This window comes from Strongylocentrotus purpuratus, unplaced genomic scaffold (assembly GCF_000002235.5).
Source record: "Strongylocentrotus purpuratus isolate Spur 01 unplaced genomic scaffold, Spur_5.0 spur5_scaffold_5, whole genome shotgun sequence".
In the NCBI taxonomy this organism is placed as follows: Eukaryota; Metazoa; Echinodermata; class Echinoidea; order Camarodonta; family Strongylocentrotidae; genus Strongylocentrotus; species Strongylocentrotus purpuratus.
The window spans coordinates 26759831-26772362 of record NW_022145611.1 but is presented as its reverse complement, the minus strand read 5'-3'; the positions used below and the strand labels follow the sequence as shown (position 1 = coordinate 26772362).

At 36.5% G+C, this 12532-nt stretch overlaps 1 protein-coding gene across 2 annotated transcripts; it reads right to left on the bottom strand.

Moving 5' to 3' along the window:
• Nucleotides 1–235: 235 nt before the first annotated feature.
• Nucleotides 236–11953, bottom strand: LOC100890263 (carboxypeptidase A1). Of its 2 annotated transcripts, XM_030999356.1 has the most exons (8): nucleotides 11857–11953; nucleotides 8101–8138; nucleotides 7359–8058; nucleotides 6211–6312; nucleotides 5160–5332; nucleotides 3779–3874; nucleotides 2781–2879; nucleotides 236–2431 (listed from the first exon to the last, which is right to left on the bottom strand). In XM_030999356.1, exons 3-8 carry the CDS (start codon nucleotides 8047–8049, stop codon nucleotides 2246–2248), a joined length of 1347 nt encoding a protein of 448 aa, XP_030855216.1. In that variant the 5' UTR covers nucleotides 8050–8058; nucleotides 8101–8138; nucleotides 11857–11953; the 3' UTR covers nucleotides 236–2245. The 2 variants fall into 2 exon arrangements, with proteins under 2 accessions (XP_030855216.1, XP_030855217.1); XM_030999357.1 differs by having other exon boundaries at nucleotides 236–2428; nucleotides 7359–8138; nucleotides 11857–11923.
• Nucleotides 11954–12532: the final 579 nt, after the last annotated feature.

The window sequence follows — 12532 nt, the reverse complement described above, 5'->3', positions numbered from 1 at the left end:
AATAGCTTTTGGCACTAACCCAAACAAAGATAATTATCATCACAAAGAATACTCTCAGTGATACAAATGTGGTACATAACTCTTAGTAAAGTAACATAAATATAACCAAGATATTGATTTGAGTTGATTTGTGTCATAGAACCAACATTCAGCTCCAGAAAAAACGGTATAGAGTGTGATGTCTCTGAAACACAAATCTTTTGTTCTGTTTTTAGATACAAGCATTTCATTTTTATCAATTTGTTTAATGCCCTGGTACTCAAAACAGGATATCACAATGCCGGATATCACCTAGAACTACTTCATGGAATAAAATGCATTATACAGAACTCCTATTCCTTCACTTCTTTAACGACATTAGTTGTATTCAATTCAAGTTATCATTAATTTGTTTTTATAATAAAAACAGAAAAAAGAGAAAAGCGGGTCAGTAAATGTATAAGGAAAATCCAATGAACGATAAAAAAACTCATGAAATTTTAAAGTAGTAATCAATCAAGTCCAAATTGCCAACTCTATGACATATTCTTAGAGCACCTCTCCCATTTCATAATTTATTTTTTCTGAGGAAAATATCTACATGTATTTATATAAAATAGGGTATTTGTTTGCAAGTATCTTCTCAGCTAAAATGTGTCATGTGACAATCAACAATTTGTGCTTGGTGCTTGGTAAAAAACATATTTTGCATGGTATAGCACATATAAAAGTGAATTACACAGGCAGTGCACCTATCCCCCTATGCATACCCATTGTTTCCATTGTCTTGCATACTAGCTGCGCACATCTGATGGAAGGCAACCTGAATGTAATCAAGAGGGACTGACTCCAGAGGAGTAAATGCATGAGAACATGTATATCCTAAATTTTATACAACAAATATTGCATGCATTTTCTTGTTCAATATAACAAATATTCACCTACATATTCAGAATTTCCCTGGTGCCATTATACCTCACCCTTTGCCTGCGGCTTCAGTGACATATATCATTAGTAAGAAATTTTGTATTTTTTGTTTGCATGTATTGTTATATTGAGCGCTGGAGATTCAATATTTGTGTATTATACCCGAGCCCTAGATATATTATTGGGAAAGATCTATAGCTTTATCAACAATAATTAAAATTGAAATTTATGAAATTGTCATTGCAAAGCAAATGATAGAGGTACTCGAAGGGTGTGTCAGCATCTGTGTTAAATTGATTTTTAATTTGTTTTTTCCTTCTCTTTATTCTTGATAACAATTTCCTTTAACTTTTAAAGAACTTTTTGACTCATTTTGCTGCATTCTTTGAGAGAAGTATACCCTTGTTTATCTTGATCTATATCAATATTCACACATCACAAACCCCTCACTTGTCAGGCACTGAGTTATATAATATTGCTGACATTATGAGTAACATCTGAATAAATAAGCTACCCTTTGTATTGCAAAACTATTTATATATTTGACTCTAGATTCACCAGGCTACAGGTAAACATACAAGATATACACGCATTGGTAAATATTCCTAAACCCTGCACAAAATTCACAATATTTTGATGCAGCTGTGATACAAATGCATATCAAATTGCAATTATTGGAAAGATTAAATCACTCTTTCAATATCCAATAAAAAAAAATGTTTCCTCAACATATCTACCTGAACATAAAACCCAATAACATTAACAAACTGCAAAATTTTGTTGATGCGTAATGCAGCGTAAATTGTAATTAAATAATTTTTGCATCGTGTTACAAACTTTGTGTGCATTGTATGCACACAAAAAGATTCAAAATCAAAACCAATAGGCAGGCTTACCTCATGTTTTTCTATCATTGTGACATTCATTTGAGTGACAGATCTTAATTCAGACTATTCAATATCATCAAAGTTAACAGAACATTAGATGAAGGATTGCACATTTTGGTCATGAACAATATAAAAATTGTTTTGCTATTGAAATTGAAACTTGAGGGAAGGGAAGGTAAAGTTTGTTGTAAATGATGTTTCAAGCTGATAATCTCTCTCACAAATCACATGACTTGTCACCTGATGCATCTTCATGGCATATCCACTTAAAGGGGCACGTTCCCCCAGTGTAGTTATCGGAACATGCCATCTGCGTAAGAGCCGTATTCTGTTGGCGTCAATAGGCAGCTATAGCACCGTCCGCCAGCGCGTACGTATTTTGAGCGCCTTCTGGATTTACTTTTAATACACACAATAAATTACCTAACAAAAAGGGCATGCTGTAGTTTGTGTCACGTGATCTTGATACCGCTGACGGTGAACGTGGAGCTGAGGGAACGTAAGCTAACGACCCTCTTGCGGGAATAGAAGCGGTGGTTGAAGGCACATGGTACTTGACGACAGAAGATTGCCAGGAAGACGCACAGGCATAGTAAGAAGGGAATGACATAGCTCTTTGGAATGTACAGATCAGTCTGCTGTAAGAAAGAAGCAAATAAGACAGATGCATCCTACATTCCTATTCGTAATATAAAACTTGCACAAGTAGAGAGAATTTAACTTCTCAATAATTAAGACATGCCTTTCCTTAATTAGTATACATATTAGCAAGGATGCTGTCGAAGTCATTCAGAAAATAGATATAATATATTGAGTAATATTTATGTATGAATGTATTCATGATGTAACTCCTAATTTTGTTCTTGTTATATACCATCTGCTGAGATCTTGAAGAGCATTATATTATGAATAAATAAAAATATAAAACATAAGAAGCTAACAGAAGTAAAGAATAATAAAACTAAGAGACTGGTCTCATTTACTTACCCCTAATTGGTGGTACTGCTCATGAATTTGCTTTTGTTTCCAATGCACTAAGTGTGTAAAGAGTGCATCATACAGAGGCATACTGTCATCTAGTGAGGCCTGTAAGATGTCAAAAATAATATTTAGGAAAATGAACAGAGGTAATAATAAGGTTTAAATTCAATTAACGAATGTGCATGCCATAACATAACATTAGGTATGATAGCTAGTGTTCAAATTCAACAGGTGCCACAGAAATATTACATCTTTTAACTCATAAAATACATTTTATCAATAATGAAAACTTTTAACCCAATTTCAAGTTTATGGACACTCAAAATATGCAAGATAATCATCTTAAAGCTGTCCTTTTATGCACTTTTTAAATATTTCAACACAAATCATACTGTAATATGCACCAGAAAATATAGTACATTGCATATCTTTGTGGGAATTTATAATGAAGAAACATATACCAATGCAAAACATATTTTGTTCTCTCAACCTTGAAACTAGTATCTGATCAACTTTTCATCAACAATTACCAAAATGATGCATTGTCTCATGCCATAATCTGGCAATAAATTAATAAATAAATAAATAAACTGTTCATCAACATAGCTGTCCTTCAAATAAATCTTTGATACAATAAGAAAAGCCCTTAAATCACTCAAGAGGTTCATCTGATTGTCATTGAAAGTTAGTTCTCTCTTCACAACTCGTAGAAGAATTACCTTTTTCTTAAAGCCTTCACTTGCCATGCAGTACAAATGCGATACATCCTTGAACTGATACTTAGGCCGACACACTCTTTTTTTTCACTCTACCATCCCATTTCCCCCATGATGTAATGCATCATAAATAGCGTCAGCTACGAAACAGGTCTGAAGAAGCTTGCAGCATCAGGCATGGCAAATAAAAACTCACCGAAACAGGTAATTTTTCTACTGAAAGTGAAGAAAGAACTAATTTTCATCAATAAGAAGAACCCATAAGGGTGAAGATATGTTCATACTTACTACTAATTTTTCATTTGGAGGATTGAAGAGATCAAAGCACTGTTTATTATCTACATCACCCTCACCCCACATCTCAACATTCAAGGAATATGGTATCTGTAGAAGAATAGACATATCAGTTGAACTCATCTAGTCTGGTAAAAAATACATAATACATTTGTATTTTTTTAAATTGTTTAAAGGAAACAACAAAGCTGAATATCTGAAAAGAAAACAAAGCCTGAAGTATTACAAGGGTTACAAAAAAAATAGCGAGTTTCTGATTCTGGGGATTATGCAATATTGTATTACTACATCACAATAGCATAATGTACATTTAAACACTTACAGTAGAAACAAATCAGAATATCATTACACCAAAGTCTTGCTCAAAACTCCTGATATGTATTTTACCAGTTTTCCATGACCATACACACTGCGTCTGAAATCTTACTGTATCGTATCTCAACAAATAACATTCAGGGTATTGCAGCCTTTTAAAAACACTGCCTTTGATGCTTTAACCTCCATCTAGACCCTGTTTTCCTTCACTCATATTTAAAGATTTTCACTATTATAAAAAAAAGTAATACAATAGCATGGATCAATTACATCTCTAATGATTTTGGCAATAAAAAGTATGAGACAACTGACATACTGCATTTAACAACCTAGTGCTCAGCAACGCCTTTATGTATAATATAGCAGCATTACTGACTTCTTCAATGGGCATAATTGTACATAACAGTGAATGTTTTCAGTCTTCAAAGAAAAGGCCGAGTTCTGGCAAAGATGACAAATAATTTGTGAGCATTCTCATTCTATTGATGTCAGTTTGGAAGAATATTAAAGTAGAAATATCCCCAGAGCAGGATTGCTCTTCAAATGCCTTTATAATAAAAGTATAACAGGGAATAGATGTAGCTGAAAAGATTGGACCAAACTTTCATGCCACATGTGTGTGGTCCTATACAATATACATATGTATATATATATATATTCAAATGCGCACACACAAAAATGTGTATAAATGCGTATGTATAAACATGTACATATTTTTGTGTGTGCATATTTTATTTTTAGCAAGATTGAGTCAATTTGTTTCATTTTGATCATTCAAAGACCTTACAGACTGTTTTTGTTCCCTTGCAGTTTTCTTCCAAATATAATTGGAAGACCCGTTCTAAAGTTTAGCTTCAAAGGCCCACTGCACTACATGTAGCTACTTGCGCCCTCTATATAAAACACAATGCCTAATCGGTGACCATTGGTCCCCCATGATCCTCGTTTTCTTATGTTAACTGAGAGCTGATTTGATGAGATAACCACCTGTCCAGTGACCGACCTTGAAGGGAGGTCTAATCCCTCCTGTACACTAGGCATATTACAGATAATAGCTTACCTTTTTGACACCAGCCATATAATCATATATGGTGCCATCAGCAGGGTATTCACAGAGGTTATAGCCTATTCCATATTTAAATGAAGAGCCTCCTGCCTTAGACATTGCTTCAGCTAAAGCAAGCTGGACAATACTATTCACTGGGACTATTTTGGCCTTTCTAGAGGCAGAATCTGTGATAAAGAAACAAAAGGAGAGAAATGCAATATTGGAAGACAAAACAAGGAATAAGGTGTTGGAGGGTTTATCCAACAAATAAAAGATGGTGGAACTATAAAATCTCATATTTATAAAAGCTGAAGATGATACAATCAAACCTGTCTATTGAAGCTAACCAAAGGGAAACAAAAAAAGTGGCCAATGTAGACAGGTGGCCATTTGACACAGGTTCTACAACACCGTTTTTTTCTTGAGGGAGACAAAATACTTGGCCACTACTGAAAGGTGGCCTTTATAAGAGGTGGCGACTAAGACAGGTTTGATTGTAGATTTCCTTGTGCTTTACAGTGTCTTTCAGTTTTATCTATGTTAAGGGGATATATTCTACACAAACAACCCATGAAATTTGCAGGCATTTCTGCTTGAGGGTCCCTAGCAGTGCAAGGCTAAGTTGAGCCTAGTGCCAAGTTAGCCTCCTAGGGGGGTCACTCTCATACAAAAGTGCTACCCACCCGTGTCCATCAACCTCTGAAATGGACCCTAATGGCGTATCGCACCTTTTCTGAAACCTGTAAACCTGAAAAGGTACCCTTTTTTAGGTTTTTGTTCGATCAGTGCTTGAAAAACACACCCTTTTATAGGAAAACGTTGATGACGCCAGACCTGTAAACCTGAAATGAAAAGGTGCCCTTGTTTTGCTTTTGTGCGATCAATGCTTGAAAAACACCCCTTTTTGAGAAAAACGGCGACAACGCCGTGTACTGAAAAAGACACCCTTTCAATACTTTTTCAGGACGCGGATGCGTAGCTAGTCATGTGGAGAGTGACGCACCCATGGGGTTAGCCTGACCCTATCTACATCTACATTTTCACAACAATCAAAAAAACATACCAGCAAATGGAATGTAGATTTGTTTGATTCCAGAGTGGAATGAGATGAAGGCATCAAAGTGATGTGTGTTTGACAGCTCCAAGTAGACTCTGCCTTCAGGTTCTGAGTAGATGATAGAATGGAAAATATTATCATTATGTTATTCATCAAACCTAAAGTATTAACAATCACTACAAGTGCATTTAATATTACTTTCATTCAACTTCAGTGAAGTTGTAAAAGTGTCGATTTTAAAGGTGACAGGGAGACAAATGAATTCTTACCCCGGAAAATAATAATGTGAGTGCATTTTCCTTTAAAAAGAGAAAAAGGAGAATAAAATTTAATAACATGGGGTATAAAGGAGAAGCTGGGAATCAGTACATTGCATTGTGAAGCGATCAGTCTTATCCACAAGACCACTTTGCCTCACTGCATTAAGGTGTATAAGAGTTGTTCCAAACTTGTGACAATTGAATTCTTAATATTCAAATCTGAATGACACGCGCCATAAAAACTATATCGACAACAACAGCAAGAATTTAAGGCTCTAAAGATATGACACGGTAAGCCGCTACAAAAAGCCACAAGGTTTTCTTTATGTGAAAATGAATTCCTACTATGCACAAAACAGGTCTTGCGCATATTCACTGCTATAAGAAACAGCAATGTGTAGTGTACCGTAGTACACTTTATGTCATTAAAAAACATTGCGGTTTTGCCACATTATATCTGAACAAGGCTCTAATGTACCTGATGAAATGAAACCATAGCAAATTCACAATAACAGAATTAATCAACACATCGTGATTGAGGAAATGATTTAATAACATACAATAATCTTTTAATGAAACTCATTGTCAACAGCAGACAAATTTTGACTATTTCAATTTGAAGGGATTTTTACTTGCAGTGCCTGTACAATTATTCTGCACCAAACTGATTTGAATGTTAGACGGCCTTGTCCTTGCTTTTAAAATGCATTCTCAATACTACCAATGAAAAACACATGAACGAAACCCAAACCGGACCAGAAACAGACCAAACACAAAATTACATGTACATAACCCTAAATGGCAAAGAACTGGTTGGTCTGGAGTCAGTCTGGACTCTGGAGGTGTGACTATGGTATAACATTAATCAAATAGGATTACGCTTCATGTATGTACCTGAATGTGGAAATGGCCCTCTAAACTCCTCATCACCAGGATCCCCTGAGCTTCCACGACCTCCAAAATTCCAAGGAAAGTTCCTGTCCAAGTCCACCCCAGTGCTAGTCCCCCTCCAGCAGTAGTTACCCGTCTTTTCAATGAGATGTCTTCCATCTGGATTAGCCATAACAATGATGTAAATATCCAGCTGAGAAAGAACATGTTTGGTGTACTGGTCCTCCGGGCTATTGAGTGGAGCATACAGCCCTCTTGTGATTCTTTTCAGAAGATGTATCATACTTTCAACTGGGAAGAACTCTCTAGCATGTTCCCCGAACGAGAGGAGGAGGCGGGGCTTGACATTTGACACACCGTGGCTTCCATACGATATCCTTGAGCTTGAAAAATTGGTCATGTGCAAGACGTACTGAGGAATGTTGGAGCGGGACTTGAAGTTTAAATCTAATCGAAAGTAGGTTGGATGTTTGACGACCAGGTCGGTAATGAATGTCCCGATGGAGGATACATTATGATAGTACTTGTAGTTAGGCACATAGAGTTCAGCTCTTGGGCTCACATTCCCAGCAGAGCCAAGACCAAAAAGGAATAAACATATAATGAGAGAGGAAAATAATAATGTTATATGCATGAATATGCTCGGGGGCTTTGTGATGCAAGTCCTAATAGTACAGGTTTCTTGTGTTGCCATCTTTGCACTGTCTTCGACGCACGATTTCACACACCTGAAATCGTGTTAAATGAAAAGCTCACTGTGTGCCAGAAGTTGATATTGGTAGCCTGGAAAATCATAGAACAAAGAAAAACATAAGAAATTAAGTCCTCCCAAGCATCAAGTTGTAAAAATATGGGATAAACAGATGTTTACAACTTAATGGATGTGAAAGTTGCAAGGTTTTGAGAGTTAATTGTGACTAATCACATGCATACGGACAACTCTGTTGTTTCTCTTGATATCCACCCTCTAAAACATCCACATCACCCCCACTTTATTTACGATATTTACGATTAGGAATGTAAGCTTAGTTTATGGTCACTAACTGTGTTCGCTGCATGCAAGTTGGATTTATCGATCGTTGATAATGCAGTGTCAGATTGATCTTTACTCATGAGGAAATAGTAATTGGAATACATCTCAAAACTAAGGTAGGCCTATTTATTTATTTCAATCACTTTCTTAATTTACAATGAGTGGCTTTCGAGCTTTCTCTCATTATGTTTTGACCCTCCATGCCATGGCATGCTAGCATGGCTCGATTGCGGCTTGCATGCAATTACCGTACCTGGCCGGCCTGTAGTACTGTGTTGGTGTGTGCGACTAATTCAAGGCTAGCCGGTGATGATGAATGTACTTTCGCGCGAAGTTTTGAACTTGTTGTCCGGGCAATGACCATGATGACACGCCTATTCCCTCGGTCCTGTCTAATTCTCAACGTAATTTTTGGGACCGAGAGGCTCACCTACTTTGGGTTGAAGCTGGCAAAAACAGACAGGGACGGTTATTTGAACTAAAGAAGAGGGCCAATGCACGATTCAAGTATGCTCTCCGTTTTATAAAGAATAATGAGAATGTTATGCGGGCGGACTCTGTTGCTCGTAAATTGCAGGGTAAAAGTTATTATGAGTTTTGGAAAGAAATTAAAGGTGTTAATAATAGTAAAGCGCCTCTTCCAACTAATATTGAAGGTATCTCTGGTGATGAAAAAATAAGTGAATTGTGGTGTAATCATTACAAGGATTTGTTTAATTGTGTACAGAGTACGGTGCAGGATGTTACCAATGTTGACTTTGATGTAAATATGGTTATCTCTCCAGAGGAGGTTAAAGAAGCTATCAGAAAATTAGATGACAATAAGTCATGTGGTCTTGATACTATTACAGCTGAACATCTAAAGCTTGCAAGCCCGAAACTCATGCCGTTGCTTGCAATGTGCATTTCGGGCTTTTTGATTCATGGTATCTTACCAGATAGTATGATTTCCGTTGTTTTGGTGCCAGTCATTAAAAATAAAGCTGGTCGCATTACTAGTAAGGACAACTATAGACCTATAGCATTGGCAAGTGTCCTGTCCAAAGTGCTGGAAAAGATATTGCTTGGTAGGTTAGAGATGTATATTCTTACTAAAGATAACCAGTTCGGTTTTAAAGCCAAACATGGCACTGACATGTGTATATTTGCTCTGAAGGAAATCATTGCAAGTTATCGTAGCAAAAATTCTTCCTTGTTTCTTTGTTTTCTTGATGCTTCTAAAGCTTTTGATCGGATAAATCATGATAGGCTGTTTACGAAAATGGCTGATAGAGGTATTCCTAAGTACCTGATTAGGATACTCGTGTTTTGGTATGCCCATCAAACAATGATGGCTAGATGGGGAAGTAGTGTCTCTGAACCATTCCATGTCAGTAATGGTGTTAGACAAGGTGGTACTCTTTCTCCCTTTCTCTTTAACCTGTACATGGATGGTCTATCTGACAATTTGAATGCTTGTAAAAAAGGCTGTGTAGTTGGTGGTATGGTAGTCAATCATTTAATGTATACAGATGATCTCGTTATTATTAGCCCGTCAACTGCTGGGTTGCAGAGTTTGCTCAAGATTTGTTCTCATTATGGATATGATAATGATGTCAAATATAATGCAAAAAAGAGTCATGTTATGATAATTAGATGTAAGGAACACCGTAGATTGGTATTCCCGGATTTTTATTTGTGTGGAGCTAAACTCAATGTCTGTACAGAGGCCATGTATCTTGGTCATTTCTTTACTGAGGATTTCAGTGATGATAAAGATATTAGTCGACAGTGTCGTAAATTATATGCTCAAGGTAATATGCTTGTTAGGAAATTTCATATGTGTTCTCCGGATGTGAAGGTGGCTTTATTTAGGGCATACTGTACACCTCTATACACTGCGCATCTGTGGTGTACTTTTAACAAGAGCAGTTTGTACAGGCTTACTGTTGCCTATAATGATGCCATGAGAATGCTTCTTAGGGTACCTAGATACTTTAGTGCTAGTCAAATGTTTGCTGAGTTGAATGTAGGGAATGTTCCAGCCTGTTCGGCTGTATTACGAAATCTTATGTATAAGTTCATCCAGAGAGTGGATGTGTCTGAGAATGGTATTTTAAAGATGTTAGTGAACCCCTCGTATAGTTGTCTTAGATACACATCGGGCCTCTGGAGATTTTGGCTGAATAGCCTACTGACACATGGCGATTGATCATTATGTTCCTGTTACCAAGGATTCCAGTATCCTTGTTTCTTTGTTTTTTTATAATAGTTATTTATTATTAGTTTATCGTTTTGGTTAGTTGAACAGAGACAGATTGTTACGAGATACAACTTTAATAGATTGTTATTGATTGTAATACGTACTTATTTTAATTTTACAGTTACAGGTACAGCTTAGAGTTAGTTTGTTATGCTGTTATCAACCTTGCAGGTTACATGTTACTCTTAGAGTTTAGATTGTTTGTACGTAGGCCTAGTAGTTTAGTTATACTCTTTGTAAGATTTGTTGTTATTATACTCATCATGTTTATACTCCCTATATATCTATGTAACATATGTTTTATGGACCTCTGCCTTGTGTAGTTGAGTCTGAAATAAAGTTCTGAATTGAAATTGAATTGAAATTGATTGTTTCAAGGCTCTTAGTACGGCCAGGCGTAGAAGGAATAGCATAGAAAAGAGCTGGATATCTCCTATTTTATGGAACTTCTGGAGTCGGCAGATGGGCGAGCTGTCTTAGTGAAAAAAAATGCTTTCTTTTAACCTTTGTTTTATTTTAAACAAATTTGTTATTAAAAAGTTAGATTTGGGCATTGGCCTCCCTACTAATACTAGACTAGTCTAGATCTAGATTTAGATCTAGATTTAGATCTAGATCTAGGCCCTATAAACTTTTAAAACAAATAAATGACATATAAATGAGATAGGGACTAGAATCTACATTGTTATTGTTTACAATTTGTAAACAATAATAAATAGTCTATGGCACCTAGACTTAAGCCACTCCAGCAAAGCATAGAGTCAATGCTAATGCGTATTGACCTCTAACACTGCATACTTGCTGAGAGGCAGGTATTTATACACACACCACACACTATTGCATAGACTGCATACAGTACCGATTGAGTTGATCGGCAAATTTGACACTAGACCTACAATTTCAATTTTTAAATTATTCTTTTTAACATCAGTAAGTTGAAAAAATTGTATTTTACTGCTACTTAGGAGTCATCAATTGTCACTAAAGCAACGATTTTGAATGATATCAGTTGAGTTTTGTACAGTGGTGTTTGAAATGTTGAGAATCAAAAGCACAGCTTTTAATACACAGCCAGGATAGTAATGCACCTATGTGTGACCTAGGCTAGTCTAATCTAGTGTACTTTCGTATCAATTTTTATTAGCAATTTCATATCCATTCTTAGCAAAGGAATTTTAGCCCAATTTTTTACTAATTTTTATCACAATCATATATCGCATTTTCACCTGAATTTGGATCACATCCGATATCGGTAAGCCTCCGTTTAGGGCTTCGATGTCGACATCGTCGCTCAGTACCGTCACTAGATAGTAGAAGCTCTACGCTGTAGCTGTGCACCTCAAACTGAAGCTATCAGTATAACATTATACAAACTTGTAAGGTTTATGGTATCGTGCATGCGCGTAATACCATAAACCATACATCGAAATCTTGGTTTGAGTTCGTTGAAACCATACGAGAGATTTGCATATTTTTTTTACTGATAGCTTCAGTTTGAAGTAAAAAAAAAAAGGGGGGAGGGGGGGGGGGGGGGAGGGGAAAGGGGGAAAAAGAAAAAGGGAAAATAAAGAAAAGGGAAGAGGAGTAAAAGGCGGAAAAGGAAGAAAGGGGGATGATATTATAAGAAAGTGTTTTTTTTTACCGGGAAAAGGGAGGAGGCATGCAATTTTGCAGTGTGCATAATATGGGGTCCCTCTTGCCAGGCGTATAGCCCCTCCGCCCCCCCCCAAAAGCACAAAAAGACAACAACAAAAAAGAGGAAAAAAGGGGGAAAGAGAATTAAACAACGATAGAAGAGAGGTGTGAGAGCACGAGACATTTCTTTTAAAAGAATACTGGAATAACAAACAGGGGCGTCGCCAAAGGGGGGGGGGGGGGAGGGTCGGGATATTGTCAGGATTC